A 15510-nucleotide genomic window follows, 5' to 3' on the forward strand; every position below is an offset into this window, starting at 1 on the left:
TTTGTTTCACTCTAGAGCAGTCGCCTAAACCACGAACTACAAGCTGACAGGACTCACAGGAGAGCGACTCAGTCCGTGTGCCGAGGCTGTTTGTGTTATGAGCTATGCAAATAAATATTTCGGTTGCTCATCTGGGAGAAGAGGGTTAGTGGGTGACTGTCTTGAAGTATATGTAGGCTCATTGTGAGGCTGACTAATATTCCCCCCACTGCTATTGCTGATTCAATGAGGAAAAGCACTTATGTTGTGTCAATAGTTAAAGATAAGGAGGAATTTCTTCCTTTGTGCCAAGCTCTGTGCTAAACCCAGTACATGCGTTTTCTCATTCAATTCTCATAACAACCCTAATACATACTTAGTAACATCATCTCGTTGTGCAGTTGATAAAACTTAGGCACAGAAAGGTTAGGTGACTTGCCTAATGTCATACAGCTAACAATGAATGGAACAGGGAATTCAAACCCAGGTGGTCAGACTTAAGCTACTGGGACTAAAATTTAATTCCAGAAACATTAGTAATCATTTCCCAAAGGCGAGACACAAACTGAAGTTGGAATTGTAGGGCTTGAAAGCAGAGAAATGTCTTCTTCAACAATCTATTCCTCCATATCAAGCTCAACATGTAGGCATACTATAAATATCTGTGAATGACTAGGCTATTTTCAAGGGGTATACACTCTGGTAGGGAAGGCAGACATGTATAAATAACTACCATGTACTGAAGGCTGTAGGTACAGATGGGTCAGACTGGATAAAGATCTGAAGGGAGAGTTATCCTGCAAGCGAGGAGGCACTGAAGTTTTTGCAAAGGAGAATGACATGATGACCATGTGCTACTTATTTCCTTATGGTCAGCAACACTGAGCCACCTGGAACTCCAAGCAAGTTAGATCTGTGGTAATAGAAAAGAGGGGTAAATATTTCCCTCTTATATCTTGCTCACCAAAATTCTGCTAAAGTGGTTAAGATGCTGGAACAATGAATTGGAGTAAGACACAGCCTAAATCTGAAAGTGTGCTGATGCTTTCTGTCCAAGTGCTATTGTTCTGAAAAACAGAAGGAGCCCCAGCCTTATCGAGGGAGGGTAGGGGGCTGGAAGCGTATATGTTGCAGATGTCTAAGAGAGCTAGGACCTAAGGTGTCACATACGAGCATTTTGGAGTTATTCAGTCAGCCAATCGGTCATGCAATGAACATTTGTTTATTGATTGCCGCTGTGTACCTGGTCCTGTTCTAGGTTTTGGGACATAGGGCTTTAGGATGAGATGAAGCACAGGACCGCTGCCCCCATGGAGTATGCAAGCCAACAGGGTAGCTCAGATCATACGCACTTCAGATAGTGACACATGACTCCAGAGGAAGTAAAGCAGAGCAACGAGATGAAGAGGGACTAGGCATGGGAGAGGAAGCACTTTAAAAAAGACTCTCAGGGAAAACGTCTCTGTGAAATGACATTCCAGAAGACTCGAGTAAGGAGAGAAAGCCAGCCATGCAAAGAGCAGAGGGAAGAGCATTGGGAGGCAGAAGAAACAGCCCGGGCAAAAGCCCTGAGGCTGGACGTTAGAGGAAGAGGCAGCAGGAACCTTGGGCTTTTGCCATTAGCTACATTCAGAACTTTGAAAAGTGTATCTGAAATACTTCCTCCTCAAATGCTATGCCAGTGAAATACTGTAACAATGAACAATTTGATGATTCTCATTATTAACTTTGTTCTTGATAACCAATTAAAATTTTCCATCTGAAAAATAAGGATATTTTAAAAATTAATTTGAGTATAAACTTACAAATAAAAAAGAAATAAAAGTCACAGAAAATGAGTCAAAAATATGGATGAAGGATTTCCTAAGATCACCTTGCAGAGGGCAGTGGTGACGAGGGTTGGAAATGAAAGGCTGAAAATCATGTACTATTTATTAATTTAATAAATCTGTCTTGATGTCAATGTAATTGAATGTTGCCACAAAATAATGGTCTCCTGCTGCTACATAAATGTGGAGGCCAAGCTCTGATGTTTATTTTCAAGACAGGAGACATTGATCCTTCACTAATAGAATAATACAAGTTTATTTCTATTATGCTAAGTAACCAAAGTTGATTTCATTGTTTGATTTGATGGATGTTGGTGCTGTCAGAGTGCAGAATGGTCTAGGACTAGGAGGCCAAGAGAATGAGTTGTGTGTTTTTCCCCACCCTGATTAGGCATCCTTGGATTTCATTCTAATAGAAAATCAATACAGGAGAACTTTAGGAATACTTAGTCTATGGGATCTTTCTTCTGATGACCCAGGATTAGGACTATTTGGAGCAAGATTGTTCTCTCCTGGGACCAAAAGGACTCTAGAGCCAGACAGCGAGTGAGTTGGATGGGGGCCCCACCCAACTGGAAAGGCAACAGGAAAAGTGATGAGAGGAAAAGACAGCTACAACAATAGAAGGAGGGAGTGGAGCCAAAAAAAACCAGAGAAGAAGGAAAAGTAACAGTGAACTCTAGTCACCCACCAGGAAAGGAAAACTACATATAAAAACTCACACACAACAAAATCCCAAAACCAAAGGATACTGTAATCTGCTGATTTAGATGCAGGGGGCCAGTTTTGACCATTTCCAGAGGCAGGACAGGTATTTACACTGATCCAGCGAACGAATGGTGATGGGATCCAGTGATCCGGGCCTCCCTTTTCCTAAGCAGAATGTGAATTAAACAAAGATCTTGGTTTTCGGGTTTTATCTACCACAGAACACACAGCCAGATAGATCTGGGAGTTGTAATGACTGCAAGAGGGATGAACAAGATTGATGAACAATGAAAATGGAAAAGAAGACGTAAACTGACCAATTCAGTAGGAGCAAGGAGAATACTTGTCTCTTTTTAACATCAGAAGAGAAATAGATCCCAGCGAATCATTTCTCCTTTTAATATCCTAGAGTGAGCTTAGGTATTCTCTTTACAGTGATCGAGACTGGCAGGAAATGAAGTGCTTGAGAAAGGACAGAGCCGGGTGTGGCTTGGTGTTTCTGATTTCGCCTCATCAGGGGGTTTCGCTCTAAGAACAGAATTCACTGCTGCTTAACATGCTGAAGCAAAATCCCGTAAACCCTACTTGAGTGGTCCCACCTGTATTTCATCCTGCCTGAGCGCACCGAGAAGCTTGGCCTTCCAGAATCATAGTGCATGAAAAAGTAAGTGTTAAGGGGCTGAGGGGGTTGGAAGGACCTGCGTATGGGATTCCTGAGAGGACCTGAAGAGACAGGCTGCCTAGGTGCCAACCACAATCCTGTTACTCGCTAGTTGTATGAACCAGAAAAATCTGCAAATAATAATACCTACCTTAGAAGACTGTGAAGAGCATTATGTGAGATACTCTACTTAAAGCACCTAGACAGTGCCCCGCACACTGTTAGGGCTCGATAAACATTAGTGTTGTTAATATATAAGAAATCTGTGGCATGGTTTACAAGAACTGAAATTCTTGCATGGCTGAACCATATAACACTGCCATCAGTCAACCATTTTTGACTCACAAAAAGAGCAGGTTCATATTGTTTCAATTTAGTATGTTCCCACTAAATTTCCTATTTCTCTTACATTTTGTCATTTGTCAGGTGTTAAGGAAGAAGAGGGGGAAAAAAAAAAAAAGGAAGGGAGAAGACAGGAAGAACAGGGTAAAAGGAGTAATGGGAAGGTGGGAGGTGCTTGGTAAAGCCCCGTGAAGGACCCCACACTGGCTGGAAGCTGGCTGATGAGATATGGTCCTGTTCCCCAGCCCCCTCACAGCCCGTTAGAAAATTCCTGAGCTATAGATGTGGCATGTCTCCTCGTGCCACAAAGGATACATGCTTCTTTAAAGAAAACACCCAAACTATAGAAGAGAGCTCGCATCTCCTAAAAGGACACAGAGCCGAGGCAAGAACAAAGAAGCAGTATAGGAAAGTTGGGGTGTAGACAACTCGTCCAGAGGGATGGGAGATGGTGCCCAGAACTGGGTTCTCCCTTTTCCACGCACCACCTACATCCATCACCAGAGCGAGCTTTCTGTCTGCCTCCGTTCTAGAAACCGGACTAGGCTGAAAAGCCAAGGCCAATGGGTGTAGAGCTCCTGAAGCCTTCAATATCCACCTCAGCATCACACAGTACCAAAGAAGAATATTCCAGAGGGCAGGATCCTTGACCAAAACGCTCCTTACCCCAGAGAGTAGCACAACTTTAGCCCTAAGTAGTATCCACAGGGCTGTAGACACTGATTAAGGTTCTTCTCAAAGAATTAAAAATCCCATGAGTGTTAGACAGAGGACAGAGTAGCAGTAGCAGGTCATAAGTCAAAAATGTATCCTTTCTTAACTTTCTTAACACTGGTCCTCCAATACCGCAGACAAGTTGGGTCTTAGAAGTTGAGTGAGGCTAATGGGGACTTTATAAAATTATTTATCTGATGAGGAATCTGGTTCCTGCCTGCATAACCTAATGATTCTGCTGCTAGCAGGTAGCAATTACTACCACAAAATACTTAGGAATTTTCCAGAACTTACTGCAACATATAGAATGGGGCCCAGTTGGTTTCAAACTCTTTTTGAACACCCCAAAATAAAATGTAAAGTGTCCCCAAAAGTGTATTATACACACGCTTTGAATAATTATAAAGGCAGTATTTATTAACATACATTTCATTTTCAAAATTGAGCTATCAGCTGTTAAAGTTTGTGTACATTTTTGGGGGGACACCCTGTATTTAAAGTGTCCTCCCTATCTTTGGCAAGTATGTATGACCCTGATAAGACTGTTCATAGCTTACAGTTGGAAATGGCTATATTCGGCACATCTTAAATACATTTTCAATACTGTTAAAGAGGTTTAAAACATTTTAACCCCTTATTCATAAACTATTTCAAGGTAAATAAAATACAGTAGTGGTATATTTTGTCATCTTCTCTTTTTGCCACACTTGGTCAAGAGGGCCCAACTATTTTGGAAAATTATGAAAAGCAAATGTAGTAGGTATTTTTTTTTCTATATTTCCATTCCCCACAGAAGGAAATGACACTGCCCGGAATGGTACAGCCGGTCTCTTGAGATGGGGGCTTTTGTCTACTGCGAGAATGCAAAGGCATCATGTTGGCCTAACCTTGGCCAGTGAAAAACTGTTGTGAAGATTTAGGAATGCACTAAAAAAATATAGTAAGACTTTTGAATAAAGAACACTCTTTGGCACGCTTCCTGTTACATAACTTTCAACATTTAATGACAAAAATCCAGCCAGTGAACACTGCGACACTTGGAATTTGTTTTGCAAAATGTGCCAATGTGTGTAAAATTGCCATACATGGTAGCCCTGTTTTTTTTTCCATTTTTTTTTCATCTTCAGCTTATGCACAATTCTTTGTATCAGGATATTTTATTCCAAGTCACTAAATCACACATTCATGATGGTGCTAAAAAAGACTAGGCACTCGAGATGGAGCTATTTAGAACTAGTAGATCTGCACACAGTTTTTCCTAACCTGGTGGCAAGTGTTTATGAATATCTAAGTTGGGATTTTAAAAATCCAGGGCAATAGGTTAAGAAAACAGTCATTGCCTCAGATTAACTGATGTTAAACCAATAACAGTATGTCAACTACTGCTAATTTGAGGCCCCATTTCATTTATTATTCTGGTATAAGAGACCACATTGTGCAGCATTATGGTAATAATGACTGTTCATTCAATTACTTTGGTACGTGGCATGTGAGCAGTTTGTAAATCTGAGCATGCTGGTCTGTTCTTCCTGGGAATGAAGTTTCATATGGTAGTTTGAGTGACAAACATCTCAGAGCTTGCTCACATTCCTCTGTGGAATAGTCACTTCTGAGAGAAAGAGGTGCGGCTTCGTGGTCTGGGAACAGCACTGTCAGCCAGGAACACAGAGTTCTCATCCTGGAACTAGTTCTGTTTTCTTTATGGATCAGATCATGCTAACGAACCCTTCTAGGACTCAGTTTACCAAGCTTAAAAACTGGTTAGGAAAATCTAATTAACTGGGGTACACTGAGCATTAATGAGTGGATGGATATCTATTAAGTGATTTGAAATGAAAAGTGATATGAATGTAAGGAAATGTTATTTTCATAAACTAAGTAGTTTTATGAAGTAACTTAAAGAACAGTTTTGTCATTTGAAGGAAATTACCCCAAAATAAGAATTCATTTTAATGTTTGAATAGTTTATTTTAATTTTCTTTTCTTTATTTTTCAAATATGGTTTATTGATTTTTAGACACAAAAAGGGAAGGAGAGGGATAGAGAGATAGAAACATCAATGATGAGAGAGAAACATCATCGATCAGTTGCCTCCTGCGTGCCCCCTACTGGGGATCAAACCCGAAACCTAGGCATGTGCCCTGATAAGGGTCGAACCTGTGACCTCTTGGTTCCTGGGTTGGCACTCAACCACTGCCACACCGGCCAGGCTATTTTATTTTTTCTAAATAAATATTTTTTTTACCTTAAATATTTTCCTTTAAGTTAACATGCTAAGTATTCTATGTGATGATGCAAATAATTAAATTTATGATTAGCTTTCATTTAAACATAAAGAGGTAATCTCTTTATTCTGTATAGCAAAGGGAAAACTCTTCCAAAGTTACATGCACTATAAGAATATAGACATTATTAACCTTAATGTTTTAGAGAAAAAATTAGGATCAGAGAAATGTATAGTCCACCTAGAGCGTGAGTAGGGTGGTATAATGAACTGCCTATTTTAAGTGATAAAGGCTTCCAAGAGTAAGATGCACATCCCAGAAAGAGAAAACTGTGCAGTAGTGCCCAAACAAAGTGGGGGTAGGGAGGCCTAATGACTGAGTAACTGTGGTGTTCTATATCTGAAAGATTAAAAAAAAAGAATCAACCTCAAATGCAAATGCTCCATTCTGGTGGCTCAGATGGTCAGCATTCCCCTACCCCAAATCCAGACTCCCCAAATTAATCAGCCTCATGTGTGAGACTTTTAAAAAGCCCAAAACTACTAAAAAATATATTGTGGTTCTTTACACTAGGAAGCTTTAAATCTTCTCCCTCTTCCTCTTTTTTAAAAATGAAAACAAAACAATGGATCTTTATTTCTATGTCTGGGATCTCAAATTTGGCTCTGAATATGTGTTTCAAATCTCATTAATTACAGTATTGGCCCCATGAGATACAGCTGCTGATGCAAAGAACATTCTTTGTACTCCAAATAATTTGAACAAGGGCAAAGAAACATTTTATTTACCTGTGTAAACATGCAGAGGAAAATAAAAGAGACGGTTCAGGTAGCTGCTGAGATGTTTTAATGGTAATTGATTTGATTGCTTAAGCTTTACGGTTACCATGTATAGGAATAGCCATGTTTTCACTCTGTGTATTTGTTGGATGATAACATTCTTGTAAAGGTAACTGACATTAACTTGGCAAGTTCTGAACTAAGACCTTTTAGCATTTTATTCTTGCAGATACTAAGACCAAATTGTTCTGAATTCCATAACCCACTGTGTAGATCTATAATTTATTTATTTTTCAAATATCAGAAAATATGCCATTACACAAAGGACTCTTCCGTGTAACAAATCTGGGTAAAATACAATAAAAGGAATAAATTACAGCAGTAGACAGCAAACGGCCTGTCTTGTTTTCTTTCATTTTCCTTTCTCTTTAGGAAATAGCAAAATAAACCATGGCTATTTGTGGTCTTGTACTATAAACTATCAGAACACATATGGTCATACATTTTCATGTTATTAACAAACTTGTTGGCTCAATGAGTAGAAAGTAAAGTCTATTATAAAGATGGCCTAATGCCTTACATGGGAAGGGTCAACTACTATGTATAGCCACAACCTAAAAATCTCTTTCTGAGATCTGATGGTGTCCATTGGTTGTCTTTAGATGGATACTGAAGAGCAGAGTTAAGCAGTCCTGGTTACACATAAGAATCACTTGGAACTTAAAAAATACAGATACCTGGGTCCATCTCCAAGGTTTCTGATTTAGTTAGCCTGATTTATTCTAGGGAGGTCCCAGATCTTGTATTTAAAAACAAACAAAAATGAATAGCAACAAAAACCTTCCTAAGGCAATTCTATGTGCCACGACTGAGAATCATGGTTAAAGAATCCCAGCATCGGTGCAAGGACAATAACTAATTTCTTTTCAGATAACAGTACAAAGCCCTCTCTTGGTTTTTAATGGAAACCTTACTTTATTCCAGGTGTGGGCAGGAGCACGGATCAGCAGCTGCCAGGAACCCCCTCCTTGACAGGATTCCCTAAGCAGCACCTTGTAGGGAATGTTCTACGGGGGATGGAGCTCTGAGCGATAATAATTTTCTGGGTTAAAGCCAATGGAAGTAGATAATTGAACAACAAATTACATAATGCTAACTTGAAGGTAGAGTCTGTAAACAGTGGGAGCCTTACACACATCTGAGCATTCTGAGCAACAGTTCTTAAGAGAGAGGTTTCCTGGCTCAGCGTCGCTCCTCGTTCTTCAGAGTCTACGAATGCCATGTCCCTGCTACCAAATCACTGCAGGTCATTAAAAAGAGAAGGAGAATTTTGAGTTAGAAATGGCAAATTACTTCTCTTGGAAATGAATCAACTTAAGCTCTTGTGACACCCCCCCCCCCCACTTTCTTTATTCTCGCTTCTATTGGCTTAATTTCTGTCCTTTTAATCAAAGCACTTGTACTTTTATCTTTTTATTATAACGTCCGTCCTTATAAAGTCCGTCCTCTATTGTTTTAGCCACCTTCAAAAGAATATTCTATGACTTCTTCATTTAATGCTGTTTCTTTTATTCTTCTTTCCTGTCTTTTTACACTTTTACCTGTTCCTACTTTTTTTTTTTTTTTTCATTTTCCTTAACACCAGTTATAATAGGTCCTTCCTCTTCCTTTTCCCCCAGGTTTTGATTTATGTTTGATTGCCAACCCCTTTTCTGATTCTCTCTCATTTTTACCAACTGCCCTTCCTCAACTTTCTGTTGATGTTTTATTTCTATCACTTGCTGTCAATGCCCACACAAGCCTATTTCTTTCCATGCCATCTATCTTTTTATCTTCATATGAACTTTTATGATACTCCTACTAAAAGCTTAAAGCTATGTGTGAAGAACAGAAAGGTGCACCTTCTCCATTTGAATCTATGTCGTCTCCCCTCCCATAGCTGTTTCAGGTCTGCCGGTCCTTTCCTGGTATTTCCCCTGGTGCAACCCCCACCTGCACTCCCCCCTCCCCTCCCTCCCTGTTTGATGCCCATCTTTTTTTTCTAACTCCACTTGCTCCGTTTGATTTTTACATCCAAAGGCCTCCCCAGTATAAAAGTATGGAGTTCTCTCCTGGGAACCACGTTGTGTGTGTTTCAGAAACTTTTGCACATCTACTGAAATGGGATGGGATTAGGGGCTTAGATTCAGAAATAGTCTCAGGCAGCCTTTCGGCTCTGGCACGGCTTCGCACACCTTGGAGCGTGGAGCGCGGCTGGGCCTATTCCGATGGACCAGGCCAGGGATGTCCTTAAAGGCCTCCTATGACCCTTCCCGCCGCAGCGCTCAGGATGAGCAGCCGCCACCCGTCAGGGCTGGAAAACCAGGCCAGGTGGGATGGCTGGGGCCTTCTTCTGCAGCAGCTCTGGCAGGGGGCTGGTGCGCGGTGCAGCGCGGGGCTCTGGGGGCGCAGGGGCGAGGGGCACCGAGGCCCTGGGAGTCACCGGGCCATCTGCGGGAGGCAGGCTCACCTCTAACGAGAGGAGGCAGGCCCGAGGCCGGTGCTCCCTTGGGGCGCAGGGCGCGGTCCCAGGAGCCGGGCGGCGCCACTCCAGCGGCGCCAATGACCTGAGGCGCAGTCACTCCCCAGGAGGGTAAGCGGGCTGCTCCCGGTCGCTCTCCCGGAAGGTCGAGGGAACGGCGCGTGCATCCCTCGCCAGCCGGCCCTCCGGGAGCTGGGCGGGGGCGACACCCCAGGGAGGGGACTGAGGGCGGCCGAGATCAATGCTGGGTAGGGGCGCCGGGCCACCGAAGCGAGAGAAGCTGGAGAGGAGGCTGGTGGGGGGGCCCCAAGGGCGGCTGGGGCCGTAGGTCTGTCCGTCTACTCGGCCGGCGCCCCGAAGTCTGGGGCCGCCACCACTCCCGCTCCGCCGGCTCCTGCCAGAAACTCCAGGCCGCACTTTCCCCTCCTCCCCGCGCCTTCTCTCCAGTGAGGAGCCGGGCGCGGGCGGCGCGGGGGGAGGGACGGCGGCGGAGAGAACAGCCAGTTGTTTAAAATCCTTCTAGAGCAGTTTCTAATTCCCCCCTTGCGCCGGGGTTCGGAGGGGGGAGGGGGGGAAGGAGAGCGGGAGGAGGGAGGAGAGCGGAGAGGGAAGGAGGGAGGGAACCCGGGAGGGAGGGAAGGAGGGAGGAGACAGCCTCTCTGGCTGTAGCCGCCGCCGCGCGCTCCGGAGGGCTGGAGGGAGGGGGAGGCCTGTCAGTCTCGCGCGTTGCCTGGGCGAAGGGGGCGGAGCTTTGGCGTGGAGCGGCCAATAGTGGGGGTGGCTGCGTGGGTCGCCATGGGGACGGGGCTGTTCCCGAGGAGGCTGTGATGGGTTGACAGGTGCGTGACAGTGGGAGCTGCTCTCGGCACAAGCATGTACGGCAAAGGCAAGAGTAACAGCAGCGCCGTCCCGTCCGACAGCCAGGCCCGGGAGAAGTAAGTGTCTCCGCTTCTCACCCACCTCCGCCTGCACACGCGCGCACACACATGCACGCACTCGCGCACTCTCTTGGAGACACACAGATACACAGACACTCTCCGCCCGGGGAGAGCCGGGGGTGGGCTGGCAGGGGGAGGGGTACGCGAGCTGGGGGCACGCGGTGCGGGGAGCGGCTGTCTCCCAAGTGGTGCTCTCGCGGGGCGGCGGCGGTGGGGGGCTGCGGGCGGGAGGGAGGGAGGGTGTCGGGGGGCGGCGGTGCTGGTGGCGAGGATGGAAACTTGTTTGGGTGAACGAGGGAAATAACCCGCGGGTTCGCCTCCTTACAAAGTAACTTTAGAGCTGGGGTCCGGGGCCACAGGGACCCGGAGAGCCGCCGGGGGCCGCGGGGAGGGCGGGAGGGAGCAGCTTCGTGGAGTGGGGCGCGCGGTGGGACCGTGGGTGTTTGGAGGGGCGGCCTGGGGTCGGGCGACTGAGCGAGGGGCGCCGCGGCGGGGGCTCGGGCGCCGGGGTTCTGGGCGGGGAGCGCCGGGCGCGGCGAGGGCGGCGGTGCCGGGCGCGCGGCGGGCGGAAGCCAGGCGCGGAGCGGCCGAGCGGGGCCCCGCGGGGCGCGGAGACGCGCGCAGGGCGCGGAGGGCGTGTGCGGGTGTGGGTCGTCGGGCGGCCGTGGGGGCTCTCCCGGGTCGGCCGAGGGACCCGGCGCTGGCGGCTCCCCGCAGCTCGCGGAGCTCGGGCGGGGGCGGTGGGCTGCGGGGGCGCCGCCGAAGTTTGGGAGTGTGAGAAGGACGGGTTCCCGGGGAGGAAAAGTGCTGGCGAGGAGCGGGATCCGCCGGAGCGGGCTGGCGTTCCTGCCTCTCGCAGCCGACTCAACTCTGCGGCGGCGGCTGGCGAACTTTTTTGGGAGACTTGGTGCTTTCCAGATATTTAGGGGCTGCGGCTGCCCCGGCGGCGGGCAGGGCGGTGGTCGCGGGGCACGCGGAGGGGGTGTTTTGTAAGCTGCGGCAACCGGCGCCGGGAGGGTGGCCTGCGGTGGGAAGGGGGCAGCGGTCCGAAAAGGGGTTTGGGGGAAGGGGGAAGCGGAGGTGGGAAGGAGTTGTTAGCGGGGGTTGTGCGGGGATACAGGTGTTCACTCCGGTGGGATCCCGGAGGCGGCCGGGAGGAGGGGGCCCCTCGGCCCGGGACGCCCCCGGCCCGGCACCCTGCGACGCAGGGCTGTGCTCGCGCTGATCTCAGGTGCTGTAACGGTGCTTTGGCTGTTACTAAAAATGGGATGGAGTGGTGACTGTGACCACTGAGGAAGAACCCCTCTTTTCTGTGCGGCGGAGCCGTGACTCCCAGGAACCACCTCCCCTGCGAGCGTGCGGCTCACCTTGTCCGGAACGTGCGCCCCGGAGCCCCTGGCTGAGGGGCGCGGACGGGGGGAAAGTCCGAGAGCGTCGCCCAGACTTTGGTTACCTTGCGCACGGAAATAGCTGCGTAAATAAAAGCCTAATGCGAGAGTTTCCCTCTTTGCTTTAGGCGGTGAATACAGTTTTCTCCTGAAAGTTTCTTGTGCCCTAGGGATGGGAACGTTTCCTAATCTTCGTGTTGGCAGCAGCACACACAATCCCCATAGGATTTAGGGTGGTAGGCCTTGATGTAGCAAAACAACAACAGAAAATTAACGGAGAGATGCTGGATTTTTTTGTTGTTGTTTTGTTGTTTCCCAGAGGTATTTTCTGAGGAGCTACATTCAGGATGTTATTGCTGTGACAGGAATGTGTAAAAGACAACATCATAGTCTGATTGAGAAACAGCAGTTACTGGAATCAGAGTTTTGAAACAACAGCCCAGTTTGTGTGCGTTTATCATTTGGTTGTAATATATCTGATATAAAAGCATTCAGAGGAGGATGTTTAATGATTACAGAGCATTTGGATTTCATGTTATTGGGAGTGAAGGAATTGAAATGTGTTGATGCATAATCTTATTTATTTTTTGAGGGTGGTTGAATTTGAGAATAAAAGTAATTTTAAATTTTAGTCGGACTCCCAGGAATGACTGAATCTAATCTGTATCCTGATAACTTCGTTAAAAAAATTAGTGTCCGAGATCATTAATGAGGTAGTTGGACCTGGTGTGTCTGGTCGTTTGTAGCTCAAATTCTGTGATTCTTTCATGAAAACAAATAATTGCCACTTTTGCTGCCAGATATATCAAACTGAACACCAAATAACGTCTATTCTTTCTTGTAAGCAAAGTAGCGAAAGTTCTGCTAGATGGTGCTATTTGATTTAAATATATTTCTTCCATTCATTGTAATTGGCATCAGGAATCCTGGACTGGCTTATGAACTAAATATAGGTGAAGAGGCCACTTTTGGAAAATTGACAATGACTGTTCCGGGTTAATTGTTGCATTAATTTCTAGGTAGATATTGTTTGAATCTAAGACAAATACTGAAGTAGATTTTATTTTACAGAATAAACTTAGTTTCATAGAATAAACTTGGTGGGAGAGTTGATCCAGTCACTCAGTTTCCCCTTTCTGTTTACTTGGGACTTGAATGCACTCTTCTGCAACAGTGTACTGACTTCTGAAGATAGGAATCTCCAGTTGTCTTTAAAATGGATGCCACCCGATTTAAACAAAAAATTTTAAGGTGGCAGATTAAAAAGGTACCTGAGTGAAAAATTCTCTTTTGGGTAAGCAAATTAGAATTGTTCTGATCTTAAAAACCACAGAAATAATTTGTTTTTCAGTAATAAATATGTAAATGTTTATTTTACTTTAATAAAAATGTTTTGAAAAATGAGTCATTGTGAATAGTGGTATGCACATAAGCTAAATATATTGGTTTTATAATCTGTCAAGAAATGTGTTTTCTGACATGAATTCAGATCTTGTCAGCACTTGTCAGGTCTACCAACCCAAATACCAGGTTATAAGGTAGCTGACAAATGCTTACCTGTGTTCTTATATCTTTGCTTTCTCTTTCATTAGGAAGTCACCACTAGAACATTTGAAATTAATTTGCAGGTTTTACACAGTTTTTAATAATTTCAGTATACAGTTCTGAACATAAAAATGGCATAGGGAATATAGTCAGTAATATCATAATAACTATGTATGGTAACAGATGATTACTAGACTTATGGGGGGATCACTGCATAAGGTATATAAATGTCTAATTACTATGTTGTACACCTGAAACTAATATAGTATTGTATGTCAACTATAATTAAAAAATAAACTTAAAAAATGGCCAGTCAGGTTAATTACTTATTTTATTGTTTTAAAAACTAGACAGATCAAGTCTATACAAAGGTTTGGATTAGGTTTTATTATAGAGGGAATGATTGGGAATCCTTGGAGGGATGTGGGATGTTTGTATAGAAATTTAAATTCTGATCTTGTTAGGTCATTTCTTCCTTTTGCAGGCTTTTTTTTTTTTTTTCTTGTAACACCAACACAATTGTAATTAAGTAACTATGTAATTGGTTGTTTAATGTCTACCCTTCTCTAAAACGTAAGTTTCTTGAGGGCAAGGGATGATAATTCTAATTTCTTCTCTGAGGTATCCCTGGTATTTAGGGTTGTGCTTTCATTTGTCAAAAACACCAAATAAATATTGGAATAAATGAAGATGTTAGACTCAAAGGAATTTTTTACAATGTGGAAAAAAGTCTTTTGACCTCCAAAACAATCTCCAAAATAAGGACTTTAAAAGTTTGAGTTCTATATTCTGTAGCTTAATGGTATTTCAAAAATAGCCAATAACAGCAAAACAGTAATTATTATTTGTCATTTTATGTGCCTCCTACTGTGTTCAGTGCTTTGTGTATATTTTCTCGAATTCTCCCAACAATTCTGCAAGATAGTGATTTTTTTTCTCCATTAAAGAAATAAGAGTAACTTGCCCAGGAATGCCCTGCTAGCTGGGCTTCCAACAAAGATTTAACTGTAGAACCTGTGGGTGAAACTGAAAGATACTTTTCTTTTTTTTCTCTGTATACCAGATTGCCTTCCCAATCTAGGGTAGGATGCTACAGATTTAGGGAACAGCATTGCATAATTAGATATAAGAGATTTTAAAGATTTGATCAGATACAGTCTTAACCATTGGTGAGCCCTGATGCTTATGCCTCCATTTTGATGGATGGCAGAGGTGTGTGTGGTGTGGGAAAGGCACAGAGATTTTAGGGCTGAAAATTGGAAGCTTAGATAATGCAGACTTTTTGTTTATTCAGATTTTTTCTTCTAGGAGTTTTGTTTGATCACTTAAGTCTTAAAATTAGACATTGTAGTTATGAAGAACCTATGAGATGCTGTTGACCTTAAAGCCACACTGCCACACAAAGAAGGACTGACACCTGAAAGTTGCTGAGTAGTAATACGACTTTTTATTAAACTAATTTGGTCTTCCAGAATGACATAATAGCACAGAAAGATGAATCTGCTATAAAGCAAAGTTGAACGTATTATATACACGCCAGACAATGGCATTACATTAAATAAGCTAGTAACAAAATACAGAAACCAAACTGCATCTAATCTGGGCCTCTGAAAAATGAATTTGGTTTTTAAATTGTGAATCTTTTAGTTGACTATATCAAGAAACAAATATCACATATATGCCCATTTTATGTGGTTACAGAAACGAACATCTAAGTACTACTCCATATAAAAGAAAGTTTATTGGATTATCTACTAGTATTACCTTATTACCCCTTTATTTAGTCACACCCCACACCCCCTAAAAAATTATAAACCCTCCTTTTCTCCCTTTCTGAAGAAAATAAAAGTTAAGACAAGTGAAGTAATATAAATCTCTAGA

The 15510-nt window shown here is 44.1% G+C and overlaps 1 protein-coding gene across 13 annotated transcripts in view; it reads left to right on the plus strand.

The window, feature by feature from the left end:
• SSBP2 (single stranded DNA binding protein 2) overlaps positions 1–15510 on the plus strand; it is a 238143-nt gene that overhangs the window by 26567 nt on the left and 196066 nt on the right. For 4 of the 13 annotated variants that reach the window (XM_081132883.1, XM_081132884.1, XM_081132889.1 and 1 more), the window contains exon 1: positions 10316–10693. The exons of 1 other annotated variant lie outside the window; for it this stretch is intronic. In XM_081132883.1, coding sequence (XP_080989009.1) covers positions 10632–10693 — 62 coding nt within the window. In that variant the 5' untranslated portion in view covers positions 10316–10631. Of the gene's footprint in view, positions 1–9391; positions 9608–9692; positions 9870–10315; positions 10694–15510 lie in introns of those variants that run through there. 8 more of the 13 variants (XM_081132877.1, XM_081132888.1, XM_081132879.1 and 5 more) reach the window with 6 other exon arrangements.

Source organism: Miniopterus schreibersii, assembly GCF_964146895.1.
Source record: "Miniopterus schreibersii genome assembly, chromosome: 3".
NCBI classification, from domain to species: Eukaryota; Metazoa; Chordata; class Mammalia; order Chiroptera; family Miniopteridae; genus Miniopterus; species Miniopterus schreibersii.